The 14,859-nt window shown below is 42.8% G+C and overlaps 1 protein-coding gene across 4 annotated transcripts in view; it reads right to left on the bottom strand.

Annotated features, from left to right (window-relative positions):
• Nucleotides 1-14,859, bottom strand: part of ACSL6 (acyl-CoA synthetase long chain family member 6) — a 112,922-nt gene that overhangs the window by 26,534 nt on the left and 71,529 nt on the right. For 3 of the 4 annotated variants that reach the window (XM_048490055.1, XM_048490051.1, XM_048490054.1), the window contains exons 11-12: nt 11,821-11,898; nt 3,157-3,291 (exon numbers count right to left, since the gene is read on the bottom strand). In XM_048490055.1, the coding sequence (XP_048346012.1) occupies nt 3,157-3,291; nt 11,821-11,898 (213 nt within the window). Of the gene's footprint in view, nt 1-3,156; nt 3,292-11,820; nt 11,899-11,959; nt 12,038-14,859 lie in introns of all 4 variants that reach the window. The other variant, XM_048490052.1, reaches the window with a different exon arrangement.

Below are 14,859 nucleotides of genomic sequence, written 5' to 3' on the forward strand. Positions count from 1 at the left end.
AATTAATTGTCTAAATTAATCATAACTTCACCACTGCTACGTACTAACAAAAGCTTTTCTGCTGCAATTCATTTCCAATTATGCTTTCTCTTTTTCTTCCTCCTAAGGGAGATGTGAACAAGAAAACAAAATACTTGGATGCCTTTAGAAATTAAGGTGTCCAGAGAATTTACATGGTGCAATTAGCTCTGCATAAACATATAACATTTTAGGACTATTTTAACAACAGAACAACATCTGACATCTGTTGCGAAATGCATGTGTATTGTGTGCCACCAAGTTGCTTCCAACTTATAGAGACCCTATGAATGAATGACTTCCAAAATGTCCTATCATTAACAGCCTAGCTGAGGTCTGGCAAATGGGGGCTGTCACTTCCTTTATAGAATCAATCCATTTTATGGCTTCCTCTGTTCCTCCTGCCTTTAACTTTTCCTAGCATTATTGTCTTTTCCAGTGATTTTTGTCTTTTTATAATGTTAGCAAAGTACATAGCCTCAGTTTAGTCATTTTAACTTCTAGGGAAAGATTAGACTTCGATCTAAAACTCACTTATTTGTCGAGAAATGTCAAGTACCATTTTTATATTTATTTATGTATGTATACATAGAAAATATGGTGCTTTGAATGATGACAATCATGCCAGATGTCCAAGTCAAATCAACATATTCCTCAGAGCCTACTTAATAAACAGTAGTAAAATAAAAATAGGAAAAAGACTGGGCGCAGAAAGATTTTACTGTATTTGCTTCATATTTACTTTTCACACTTGTAAATTTATTCCAAATCACAATAATATGAAACATTAGATATGATCAAGCAAATGTATAACTATGCTTTCTGTCAGCAAATAACAAGTGAGGGGGTGTTGCTTTCATGTGTTCTATTGGTAAAATCACCATTTATGTACACGTGCTTGTCCTACATACGTGCATCATATTCTTAGGAGTTCCAAGTACAAACAAGTCAAAAATGAATTATGGCCACAAATCTGTTTCATCCCTTGTTAAGGCAATGGGACCTGATAACAATAACATTCATATGGAACATTTATAGGCTAATCCTCAAGATCAGATGCTTCCCAAGACCGAGCAGTAGGGAGGATTGCCTGTAGAATAACTAGTTGCCAGGAAAAAGGATCTGAATTCTGTTAGTTGGTGATTGAACAAAGATAATGCTAACACTGTCACAATGGTACTTTGTGCAAGGAAGTGGAAAAGGATTCACTTGCACAAGTGGAAATGGAAATTACAGCAAAAAGTTCAGAGAGAACCACACTATGAAGTATATGTTCAGTTAGAGGAAAAGAGCAATTGAAAACAGAAGATGTGTGCTGGAGTTTCAGTCTATAGTGGTGCAAATATGACATCAAGGCAAACACTACATTTCGGGGCTTCTGCAGACAACAATATATTTTAAATAGTAAAAGAGAAAGGACTTAAACCCCAAGCACCTCACCAAACAGAGCAACATCCTGACCCAGAGGCGTATGGCCTAAAGGGACATGGGGTCACCCATGTCCCCGGGCGCATGTCTTTCAGGTGCATCCCAGCCACATGTGAAACAGCGTGTGTCCCAGCTGCACACCACCAAGCCCCATCCCCTGAAGGGGGGTGGGGGTGGGGCTTGGCGGTGGGCAGCCACAGCGCTCACCTGTGCTGCCTGCTGCTGCCAAGCCCCAACCCCAGCCTCCGTGCAGGCTGGCTTTTGCCCTCCCCAGGCTCTGGGGACAGCAGGAGCCAGGCTGCAGAGAGGCGGGGGGTGAGGCTCGGTCTGAACCCCGTCCCCAGCCTCCATGCAGGCTGGCTTTTGCCCTCCCCAGGCCTTTAGGACAGCAGAAGCCAGCCTGCAGAGAGGCAGGGGGCGGGGCTCAGTCTGGGCCCTGCCCCCGGGCATGGGGTTACCCAGAGGAGGTGTTGCCCCTGGGCACCATTTCCCCTCGATACGCTTCTGTCCTGACCTCACAGCCATCGAAAAGACTCCCTCAGAAGTCCTGTGACTTGCTCTCTTCTCCACCATCATGCATGGACCCCAGGGATCACAGCTATATAGGCCAGCTCCTAACAGGCCCTACTGGGAATCACAGTTTGTTGGAGGCACACAGGCTTAGCATATATTTTCTATTGTGTAAGGTCAGGTCAGCACGTGCAACATCCAAATAGTACAATTCTGTTACCAATTTTAAGTGATCTTTATTTTTATTTATTTATATTTTAGATTTATATAGGCCGCCTCTTCCCCGGAGGGCTCGAGGCGGCTCAACAACATGGCTTTTATTAACAGCAACTCAACAGCATAACTTAAACATTAAAACTCCGGCAGCAGTTACAAATAATTTAAAAATAATTTTAGAACGATCTAAAATCTAACATTTTTCTTCTTTTTAAACAGTGAGTATACAATCAAACCAAGACTTTTCAGTGAGGACCATCAGGTCATGAGTGTTAGAACTTCCCAAAGTATAACTGCGTGTTATACCTTTTGAAAATATATTCAGACTCTAACCTACAATTTTTTTAATAAAACAGAGGACGAATCCTTGGGCTCCACAGTTTGTGTTATTTCATTCTGTTCAAGCTAAGATAAAATTTAGACAAAGGCCGCATGGGCCAGGAATCATGTACCCTCAAACCATGTATGCGTGGCTCATAAATATGTGGATTGAAATGCATACTTTGTGACAGGCTGGTACCTGATATACAGTGAAGACTTTGTCTAATCAGATGACCAAGATCAGACACATCTGCTCGTTTCTTTGTAGCCAGCAATCCTGGTCTATTTTCTTAATTTGTGAATGTAATAGAGACCAAATTAATTATTCCTTTTTCTCATTCTTGTGATTTCTAAACCCATACATCAATTTTTTCTGTATTTAACTTTACATGTATTTAACTTTCGAATAGCCAATTACCATCATATATATAAATGATTATTTTACTATATTTTGAAAATATATAAAAACTAGCTCCAGTGTACCTACTTGTTGTGTATTACAAATGTGAATTCAATACTGAACAAGCTTATGTAGTCTTTATGGCAAATCTAGTACTCCAGGAAGTCACAGACCAAAAAGGCAGTCTTTCAAATACACTTCTCTACACATGTAATTTCCTTAGACTATCATGGACTCTTGTAATCACCAATATGAAAGTTTACCTTGTCATGCATCCTGTTTAGTAGTCTTGGTACAACTGGAAAGATAGTTGGACGAAGCGCTTTCATATCGTCAGACAAGAGGCGAATGTCCCCTTGGAAAAATCCAATTCTTCCACCATGACAATACACTACAGACTGTGATGAAGGAAAAGAAAAGGAATTCAATTCTGGACTACAATAACATACATACCTACTATTCCTCTTGCCCATTTTCTAGTTATTTATGAACCACTCAATTACTTAGAATTTAGCAAAACACCATTTAATATTCACATAAAATATATGTTTGTATGTGAAAAACTCCATCCTTCCTCATAAATCCATTTGTGTGGATAATGTAACATTGGACCATTGGATACTCACCATGAATGGTCCTTCTCCATGAGATCAGGAGAACATCTTGACTGGGTGATTTCCATCCTTCTTTAGGGAAGCAGGAAACAGAATATTAAACTTCCTGTCTCCTTGGGGTGGATCAGCCCACTTCAGTTTGAATATTCAGTTAGCGGTCCAATAAGTGGAAAAAATTATAACTCAAGTATACCTGCCTCAGATGGGAATAGCAGCATTCAGAATGTACAGATGATGTAAATGGGAGGGACAAGATGTCCTTCTGACCTTATAGGAGTAGGACCATTTACAGTGAGTATCCAACAGTCCATTCTCTGAATGAGGTAGGAAGACATATTGACTGGGACCTCCCAAAACAGTGTCCCCAAAGAGGTGTGACATCATTCACTTTTATTAATCCAGAATGCACTGTAGCATTTTCCTACCAAAGACCGCTTCAGCAGAGCTGTACAAGTCTAATTTGTAATGTCTGGCAAAGGTCAAAGGTTTGGACCATGTTGCAGGCCTACAGATTTCATCCGCTGAGTACTGATTGGAAATGATGCAAATGCAGCAGCAATGCATATGGAATGTGTTGATTCCAGCTGGAACAGGTATCTTATCAGCCTTGTAGGCATCTCTAATGCAGTCTTTTAGGGTTGGATTAATGGAGGCATTAGACATAGGTTTTCCTTTATTAGGAGCATTGAGGGAAATGAAGAGTATCTCCAATTTCCTAATGTTTTCTGTTCATGTGATGAACGCCTTCAGAGATCTCCTGATGTCTAACTTTTGCCACATTCCTTGGGATGAGATGGTCTGGGACAAAATGTAAGTAGGCTAATCTCCTGGTTCAAGTGGAAGAAACTTTGGTCTTAAACATGGGATCCAGTCACAAGATTACCTTGCCAGGATGAAAGACATAGAGATTTGGATTGATTGAGAGTGCTCCAATCCCAATACTTTCTTGGCAGATATTACAGTTGTGAGGAAGTCTTAATCTGAAGCCAGTTCAAGGGAATGTCCTGTATTAATTCAAAGGGAGGAGCTGTGAGTGCTGACAGCACTGTGTGGAGTCTCCAGCTAGGAAATCTGTATCATGGAGGAGAATCAAGTTGAGTGGTGCCTTTGAGGAACCATTGAACAAGTGGATGCCTAGACAGGGGCAAACCTCTGAAGTGTGGTAGTACTGTAGCAAAAGCTGTTATCTGCCTTTTGAATGTGGATGCCTTAAGACACTGTTCTCTACCATCTTGAAGGGATTCAAGGATTGTTGGGATATTGGGCTTCATCAGATCTTTCTTTTTCCTCCTGTACCATCTAGCAAACACTTTCCAGGTGCAATTGTATATGCTTGTGGTGGCAGGGCATCTGGATACCAGCATAGTGGAAATTACTTTCTCCAAGATGTCTCTGGCAGCCAGCTTGCTCTGCTGAGGAACCACTGAGGATTGGGGTGATATACTGGTCCCCGTATGAGCAGGTCTTCCTTCACAGGAAGACGTAGTGGAGGCCTTACCAACAGTTCCTTGAGGGTCGAGAGCCAAGGCCGTCTTGGTTAATAGAGAGCTATGACTATTATGAGAGCCTATTGTTCTCTGATCCTGCACAGAAGAAGTGGAAGGATCAGAATGAGTGGAAACATGGAAAGAGGCCTTGAGGCCAGTACGTGGTTAGTGTGTTGGTGCCTTCTGCCCAGGGGTGAAAATATTTGGTGCAGAACCTCTCCCAACTGATGATTTGTCAGGGAGGCGAACAGCTCCACTAGTGGATGACCAAGCTTCCTCGTCATCAGCGGAAAGATGAACTTCTTTAAAGACCACTGTGTCTTGGATCTGCTGATGACTTAGTCTGCCTGCCTGGATGCTTAAACACCCCTTTACATGTTCTACCTGAAAAGAGGCTAGTTTGTTCTCCAGCCACAGAAGAATTTTCAGGATTTCTGAGCAAAGTTTGCATGATCATGATCCCTCTGATTGTACAGGTACATCGTTGCTGCCACGTTGTCAATTTGTACAAGAACATGGTGGTCCTGAATCTTGGACATGAGGAAAGTCGCGCTAGGTAGACTGCCTGGATATCTAACCTGTTTATAGGCAGTTTGGATTCCATCTCCGACCATACACCTGAATTGGTTGGTCATGTACGGCTCTCCATTCCCTCAGGCTGGCATCTGTAAACATCTGCAGTAGTGTTGCAACATGGTATATCTTGCCTTAGTGTAGGTTGTTCAGTTGGGTCCACCAAGCCAGGCTGGAACATACTTCCTGAGAGATGGGTATCTTCTTGTCCATCTTGGTCATGACATCTAGTTGTTATGGATAAAGCAGACTGTAGGGGTGGTTTTGTTCATGAGACCCATCAGTTTGGCAACTTGCATCAGAGAATATGACTTGCTTTGCATAATCTGAGAAGCCATTCCCGTGATCTTCTGAACCTTGGGTTCTGGAAGGAATAAGGACCAGTGAAGGGAATCTATGATGAGTCCCAGATGTTCCACATGCTGGGTAGGTATGAGGGAGCTCTTGGTTAGGTTGATGAGGAATCCGTGTTCCTACAACACTCAGAACACTGCGTATCCTCCAATGACCCTTCTCTGGAAGTAAGTTGTCCAGATAAGGATAGATGTGCATGCCCATCTCCTTGAGGCAGTTAATGGGTGATAGGAGAACCTTGAAGAATACATGAGGCACTGTCAAGAGGCCAAATGGCAAGGCTCAAAACTGGAAGTGGTTGTTGCCAATATAGAAACATAAGTATTCCCTGTGGCCAGGGAAGAAAGGTATGTGCAGAAAGGCCTCAGTCAATTCTAACGATGTCATGAAGTCATCAGGCTGCAGAGCTTTGGTAATCAAAGGTAGGAACTCCATCCGAAACTTCCTCAGTTTGATAAACTGGTTAAGGAACTTTTAATTGGCTTTCCAGTCTCCATTCTTTTTGGGAACAGTAAAAAAGATGGAATAGACTGCCTGCTGTTCCTCTTCCAGAGGTATGTCTTCTGTCACTCAGATGTCTCAATGGCATTGAAGGGCCAGCTGAGTTCTGCATTGATTGACCTTGCTCTTGCACTTGGGTGAAGGAATTAGTCTCTGTGGTAGAACTCGGAGACCTCTATGGAATCCCCTTGGAGACAATTTCCAGCACCCAGCCATCTGTCTGATGTTGAGACCATACCTGTTGGAACCAAAGCAGTCTCCCCACTACAGGAAGCTAAGTTGTCCTATATTCTTCCTGTCAGATCTAGAAACAAAACTAGGCATAGCCTTCTTGTTGTTTTTTGTGTCAACAAGGATGCTCTCCAGTGCTTCTCTCAATACACAATCTCCATGGAAGGGGTATACACTGATTATGGATTGGAAGTGCAAGTCAGCTGACCATGCTCTCAGCCAAATGTTGTGTTAAGCCATGACTGCACAGGCTAGTGCTCTGGAAGAAAAGATCAGGATGTCCAAGGTGGCATCAGCTGTGAACGAATTGGTGTTCAGGATTCTATTAGCCCCCTCCAACATTCTGTAACTGGATGATGGTAATAGATCAATGAGTTTCTTGGTCCAGACAATGGCAGCCCTGGAAACAAAAGATGAAGTAGTGGCCGCATGATTAGACATTGAAATGGCTTCATGGATCTTCCTAAGTGCAAACTCCATCCTTTTATCCAGAGGACCACGTACACTGCCCTCCCCATCTGCAGAGACCAATGCAGATGCCTGTAAGGCAGAGGTAGGGGCATCCACAAATGGAATGTTAAGGAGATTATTAGTAAAGCTGGGGATAGCATACAACTTTTTACCAGAAGGAGGAAATTTTTATTGGCTTGTCCCATTCCTTTTTGAGTCAAAGAAATAAGGAAAGGGAAAAACCTTCTCAGCAGACTCAAAGTGCAGAAAATACTCCTTGTTACTTGTTGCCCATACTCCTTGTTGGCCATAGATCTGCCTCTTTTAGGATCTTTATCAACAATGGATTCATCCTGTGGATTCTCCTGCAGATCCAATACTGCTACAGCCTTAGATAGCAAATACTGAGAATTATCAGATTTGAAAAATCTTAGAGAGTGTTCAATAGGGGTTTCTTCACCATCGATATAAATTCCCTACTCCTCCCAGTTCACCTTCACTGTGTGATGAATATGCTGATGACTCATGAGCCCATGAGGAACAGCCAGGTTCGGACTCTCTATCCAGGAAATGTATGGGGGAAGTAAATTGGCAGGAATGTATGGGGGGGGGAGTATATTGGCAGGAATGCCTAAAGGAGGGTGCTTTAGCATAAGAATTTCTCCAGACATGACATGCAAATATCTGCTTCAGCACAGACTGTTTAAAGAACTCCATGAGTTCAGAGGAAAACAGTTGGTGCCCCAGAGCAGGGTCCTTATGAATAAACCAGTAGGAGAACCTGACGACGTTGCAGTAGTGCCAGACCTGGCTGCCTGAGCCTCTCCAGTAGCCATGGATGTGGATCAGTAAACCTTATTGGGCAAATCTGAAGAGTCCTGCTGGGTTAAAATGGCCACCACAGAATGTTTGCACTTTTTCTCACCACATCCCATCTCTCCCTCAACCAGGTAAACTGTAGGATAAGCCATGATAGCAGGCCCTGGGCAATTCAGCCAGCTCCTAATCTCTTCACCCTCACTGGAAGGTGTAAAGGCCCCCCATTCTCCATCTCCTAGAACAGTGATGGTGAACCTATGGCACGGGTGCCAGAGGTGGCACTTGGAGCCCTCTCTGTGGGCACACACACACAGAGTTCGTCATGTGGGGGTGGAAAATCACCCACCCACCCACCGCCAGACACACATATAGATTGACCTGGGCCACTGAGCACAATGTGCGTGAACCGTGGTGAGCAGGGATGACTTGGCTGGCAGGCCTGGTGCCTGTGCTCTGGGTGGCTGCTGCCCGAGGGGGGGTGGCGCAGAGAAGGCAGAGATGCTAGAGAGGCACAGAGCAGTGCGTGCGGGACTTGCTGAAGGCTAGAGCAGGCTGGCCCCTGCTCGAGCGGGTGGGGCGGAGGAAGAGGGAGCCAACCGTTTTTTTTCTAAACTAAAACCTCAGCATTCAGGTTTAATTGCCGGGTTAGCACTTCACGTTAAATAAGTGGGGTTTGGGTTGCAATTTGGGCACTCGGTCTCAAAAAGGTTCACCATCACTGTCCTAGAAAGTCATCTTCTTTGGGTATTTTGAGGCTTGAAAAATGTGCATACAAGCTACAAGGATCAGTGCTATCAGTCACAGACCAGGAAAGGGATTTGGGCATCTTAGTTGATAGTTCCATGGGAATGTCAACTCAATGCATGGCAGCTGTGAAAAAGGCAAACTCTATGCTGGGGATAATTAGGAAAGGAATTGAGAATGAAACTGCAAGACGTCATGCCCTTGTATAAAGCAGTGGTGCGACCGCACTTGGAGTACTGTGTCCAGTTCTGGTCGCCGCATCTCAAAAAGGATATTGAGGAGATAGAAAAAGTGCAGAGAAGGGCAACAAGGATGATTGAGGGACTGGAGAACCTTCCCTATGAGGAGAGGCTGCAGCGTTTGGGACTCTTTAGTTTGGAGAGGAGACGGCTGAGGGGGGATATGATTGAAGTCTATAAAATTATGCATGGGGTAGAAAATGTTGACAGAGAGAAATTTTTCTCTCTTTCTCACAATACTAGAACCAGGGGCATTCATTGAAAATGTTGGGGGGAAGAATTAGGACTAATAAAAGGAAACACTTCTTCACGCAACGTGTGATTGGTGTTTGGAATATGCTGCCACAGGAGGTGGTGATGGCCACTAACCTGGATAGCTTTAAAAGGAGCTTGGACAGATTTATGGAGGAGAAGTCGATTTATGGCTACCAATCTTGATCCTCTTTGATTTGAGATTGCAAATGCCTTAACAGACCAGGTGCTCAGGAGCAGCAGCAGCAGAAGGCCATTGCTTTCACCTCCTGCATGTGAGCTCCCAAAGGCACCTCGTGGGCCACTGTGAGTAGCAGAGAGCTGGACTAGATGGACTCTGGTCTGATCCAGCTGATTTGTTCTTATGTTCTTATGTGCACCTCAGAAGCCTGCTGTTTTGCTACTAGGAGAAAGAAAGAAAGAAAGAAAGAAAGAAAGAAAGAAAGAAAGAAAGAAAGAAAGAAAGAAAGAAAGAAAGAAAGAAAGAAAGAAAGAAAGAAAGAAAGAAAGAAAGAAAGAAAGAAAGAAAGAAAGGCAGGAGAGATGGACAACAGAAAGAAGCGGCAGTTAACAAACTGAAGACTTGAGAATCTGCAATGAGGAGCGGAACGAAGATCTGAAAATCAGAGATACCTAGGGAAGACTAAGGGTTAGGCTTAAAGATTGAGTAAGGTTTTGAAGTGAAGAGCCTACTCTGAAAGCTGCTATTCCGATCTGAGGCAGGAAAAAGACTGAAGAGGACTGATATACACCAAGAAGAAAAGAAGTTCAAGATTCTGTTTTTCTGCCTCCCTAAAGAAGGATGGGAATCATGCAGTCAAGATGTCCTCCTGCCTCATTCAAAGAAATGAAGATTTATGGACATACTTGGTGCCAGGTTTCACCATTACTAAAAACATGTTTACAGGTACTGGGTATTATGGGTCTGCCTGCCAATGCTTCCACAAATGAGGAAGAGATGGAAAAAGTCAGCCTTATGATGCCACAGGAAGATCCAATGGACAAGGCAGAGACTCCATCAGGTGCAAAGGGAGATTCTCAGGTCAAGTCAGCATGTCACACTCTTAGTCTTGCAGTATGGGATCTGAAGCTGAAGTAGAAGCACCACAGCCATCAACCTCATCCCTGGGGTCTCCAGAGCCTTTGGAACACTGGAAGGTGGATACTTGGAGTGAGGCACAGAAGTGGTGTCATAATGCATGGTAGACAGCTCAGCACCCATGAACTTCAGCCTGTGAGCTTGTGTTACCACAGGATCAGGGCTGACAGACACATAGGATGTGCAGCCATTGATGATGAATACCTGTCTGTGGATGGCTTAGCAGGCTGAGGAGTTGCATCTGCTCCTGATCAGGGTTTCTCTAATAAAAGCAGACAGAGATGGCTGAACTAGTAGCAGCTTGCTTATGAACTTTGTGTATCTGCTGATGAGCTGCTCTTTAGAATGCTTTAGAATGCTTTGGACTTTACGGCTTGGGTTTATCTTTGACCTTGGACTGTGACTTTTGACTTGTACTTTCTGGATTTGTCCTCCTGTTTTGGTGCTTGAATTCCTAGGTACTTGTGTGCTGACCCTGGACTGTGCCTTGGACTATGCTTACCGCCTGTTGCCCCAGGTGCTTGCCTGAACCTAGACACTGTCTGTATCTCCTGTTACCTTGTTCACACTAAGTTTTTTCATGTGCATATGCCCAAAGAGACATGCCACTGCTTGTGAATATAAGTAGCCTGTGGCAATGAAAGCATTGTAAGGGAAATATACTTAATGCAAAGATTCAGAGTAAATGCTTCAGCATTCTTGACCCCCATACTCCAGGTACACAGGTTGCTTCAGCCTGTATCAGTTCTGCTAGACTACCTACTTGATCAGCATTGGTATGAAGGATACTTTCTACAGAACTGATTTTCTGTGCTATCTGCTACAGAGGGAGGGGCATGTTTATTGGCTGTCGTCTGAAAACCTTGTTTTATAGCATATCGTTTGTCCTGAGTCTCAGCAAGACAAATAAATAAATGAATGAATTTACTGAGGCAAATCATTGCACATGGCACACAGAACATTAGAACATATGCTTTAACAGAATACTGACTTTTTAAAAAAGGAGCCACATGGAAGTATGAATTCTTCACCCCAAACTGTTTGATTTTGCTGTTTTCCCTCAGACAAAACAATGTATTTAGTAAGTTAGCTACTATGTCTTAGACCATAGCCAGACTGATCAAAGACCACACAAAACTCCACAGACAACCTTATTTGTATATAGTTTTGGAGTTGCGTGATACTAAGGTTCTATGATCTACTGGTATCATTCAGAGAGAGAAAAGAATTATTTCATATGAAGTTTCACTACTAGTAGAAATTTGTGAGACAGTCAGAAGGCACCCAATGGTGCTTTTTAGGTCTAGCAGACCCTTTTGGAGCTGCAGAAGTTGTTGAATGAGATATTTCAGGAAGACTGTCTTTAGCAGGTAGATATGTTGTTTTAGTAATATAAAGAGTATTATTAACTGCAACATGAACATTCCCCTTCCCATGTAGAAGTTCAAAGGAATATTAAGGACATTGAACTTGGGTTGTACAAGTGGTTTTAATTTTACAGTACTGTCATACATTTATTTATCAGTGGAGAAAAAGCTGACATCCACTGACACTGAGACCTTACCTGTACCATTCTCTCAAACATGTGTGCTAAAGGCAAATAGGAAATGTGTACATCCTCATATGTAGGTGACCACTGACTCTGGAAAAAAAAACAACAAGGAGCCCCGCAAGGCCCGGGTCAGTCCAGACAGCTTTCTTACCTGTATTACTCTTTCAAACATGTGAGCCAAAGGCAGGAAGGAGATGAGCACATCGTCCTGTCTCGGAAAGATCACTTTCTGCAGATGAAGGGCATGGGAGACAGAAAGGAAAGAAACACTGACAGGAAGACACAACAAGAAAGTCATAAAACAATAAAAAGAAAAATGGCACCAAGAGGAGCAAAAGGGGTAAGATTATTAAGCGAGAAAAGAGAACAGTGTTTTAGGTAATGCGTTAGGCCACAACACCAATGGAACTATGTTAGCAGGAGTGGTGAAAAACACAAGGATGTATATAGAGAGCTCTCTTTATCACACATGGCATGTATGTTTTAAGAGCTGCACTACGAACAAGCCCTTCCACCAATGTGTTTGGGCTGCTAGATCAAAATTTCCTTTCCAGGCAGCATTGTGGTATCTATCCTTGATAATTCTGTTGGCTTGTAATCTACCAAACTCCTTTGACTTAAGGGGCTTCCAGCATAGGTGTCCAATTTCCAGGCATTCATATTTACCTCTTCCTACACAGATTTGCATGTTCCAATAGGCCTGTGGTTTAACATGATGTCCAAGTACATGTGAATGTATTGGAAGGCATTCACAAAAACGCAAGATTAGTTCATAAGATTGTCAGCTCCCCCCCACCCCACCCCACCCCCTTAGGAGGTTTCCAATGCCATTAAACACTTGTTTGATAAACTGAAATATAGCAGGAGATACTTTCCAGATATATTTAAAAGATTTTTATTTGACCCTTCCAACTGAGAAGGTCCTCAAGGCATCTAACAATCAAAGAGTAAAGCAAGCCAGTACAATTAAAAAAACATGTAAACGAGAGGCAGAAAGCACAAGTCACAATGAAGAAAAACTGACCACAGTAAAAATTATGTCAGATAACAATAGCAAGTAAGCTCCAAAGAGCAGGGAGGAAGGCTGGGAACATTCTTTGGGCCACGAAGAAAATCAGGGCCGAGTTTCTTTTCCTCTTCTGTTACAGGTATTTAGCCTGGACAGGGCCAGGAATTAAAGGGCTTTTGTCCCATAACTTGCCACCTGAATGAGTGGAATTTATGAAACCACAAGTACCCAGGATATTGACCCATCATATGTGCTTACTTGTTTGGCTTCATTTATTTTGTAAGCTGCTTTGAGTTCTCTGATAGACAGAGAAGTGTGTACAAAGGTCGAAAGGTAGCTTTAAAAGGGGCTTGGACAGATTTATGGAGGAGAAGTCGATTTATGGCTACCAATCTTGATCCTCTTTGATCTGAGATTGCAAATGCCTTAACAGACCAGATGATCAGGAGCAACAGCCGCAGAAGGCCATTGCGTTCACATCCTACATGTGAGCTCCCAAAGGCACCTGGTGGGCCACTGCGAGTAGCAGAGAGCTGGACTAGATGGACTTTGGTCTGATCCAGCTGGCTTGTTCTTATGTTCTTATGTTCTTATGAAACAGGTACATTTAACTTAATATCCAGACATAAATAGTGAGAGCAAGAAAATCATTCTTGGGTGGAACATAATGTTAACATGGTGATATAGTGACAAAGCTCTTTATATGCAGAGACTCTGATGATGACATAAATATACTGGTAGAGTTGTATGACAGAAACCAACTCTTGAGATATTCTGGTCCCACGTAGTTTACGGCTTTGTAAAAGTACCATTAAAAAATAACAGTTTCAGCTGGACTCAGAAATTAACTGCAAGTCAATGCAATTGCTTTAAAATCGTAGTTACATGACGTAGGTAGTTCAGCATCCCGGCTAATATATTCTGAAAAAACCTGAAGTTTCCAAAAGGTTTTCAAATGCAGTCTCACATACAGTGCATTATAGTAATTTTCTCTTAGAGGCACAAATGTGGCCTGACTAATCTAACAATGGCTTAGTAAAGCTTGTGAACCAACCCAGACAGAAAAAGACACTGCCTGGTTATTTAGAACCAACGAAGATTCTTAGAGTAATCCCAAATTGAGAATGCACATCATTATCCAGTCCAAAATAGGGAATACCATACTTTCAATTTAAACAAATTTCCAACAAAAAATATCTCCATCTAATCTGAATTTAACTTCACTTTGTTCAAGCCAGCCCAGCTCATCACCAATTTCAGGCTCTAGTTGAGGATTACTATGCCCACTTCCTCGCTGTAGGATCAGATGGAAGTGAGAGAGACAAATTATTGAAAAGAACATAGAGTGTATCAGCTTATTGATGGTACCTTCCAGTGGTAGGATTCAGCAGGTTTGTACCACTTCGACAGAACCGGTTGTTAAAATGGTGCTTGCAAACAACCAGTTATTAAATTATTTGAATACCACCAGAACCGGTTGTTAAATTATTTGAATCCCACCACTGATACCTTCACTCAAACCTCTGGATGGCCTGACAATGTATTCATATAGATGTTAAACAGCTTGTGGGACAAGATGAAACCTGGCATTATTCTGCTTGCCACGAGGTTAGAGCAGTAGTTCCCAAATAGTGCCCTTGGAGATTTACTCCCCCAGAAAGAAGCAGAATCACTGCAAAATGATGCTTCCAGATCTCATGCTGAGTGGAATCATTACTAACAGTACCAAAAACTGCTGAGAAGTTCAAGAGAACCAGCATGGTTTCCTCTTCTGTCCTTATGCTGCTTCCCCATCACTTTGCTATCTACCAGAGAAACAAAGGAAGTGTCTGACCCCACACAGGATCAGAAACCAGACAAAAATCCTGCAATATCTTGAGCTTCATTGTTCAAGCTGCTAGTTAAGAACTAGCAGGTTGAAACTGAATCTAGCAAAGATGGAAGTCCTGTGAGTAGGTTACGGGGGGATGCCGGCCAACTTTAGTCTGCCTGTGCTGCACAGTGAGGTCTTACATCTGACTTCATCGGTGACCAGTCTGGGG

This window comes from Sphaerodactylus townsendi, linkage group LG03 (assembly GCF_021028975.2).
Source record: "Sphaerodactylus townsendi isolate TG3544 linkage group LG03, MPM_Stown_v2.3, whole genome shotgun sequence".
Lineage (NCBI taxonomy): Eukaryota > Metazoa > Chordata > Lepidosauria > Squamata > Sphaerodactylidae > Sphaerodactylus > Sphaerodactylus townsendi.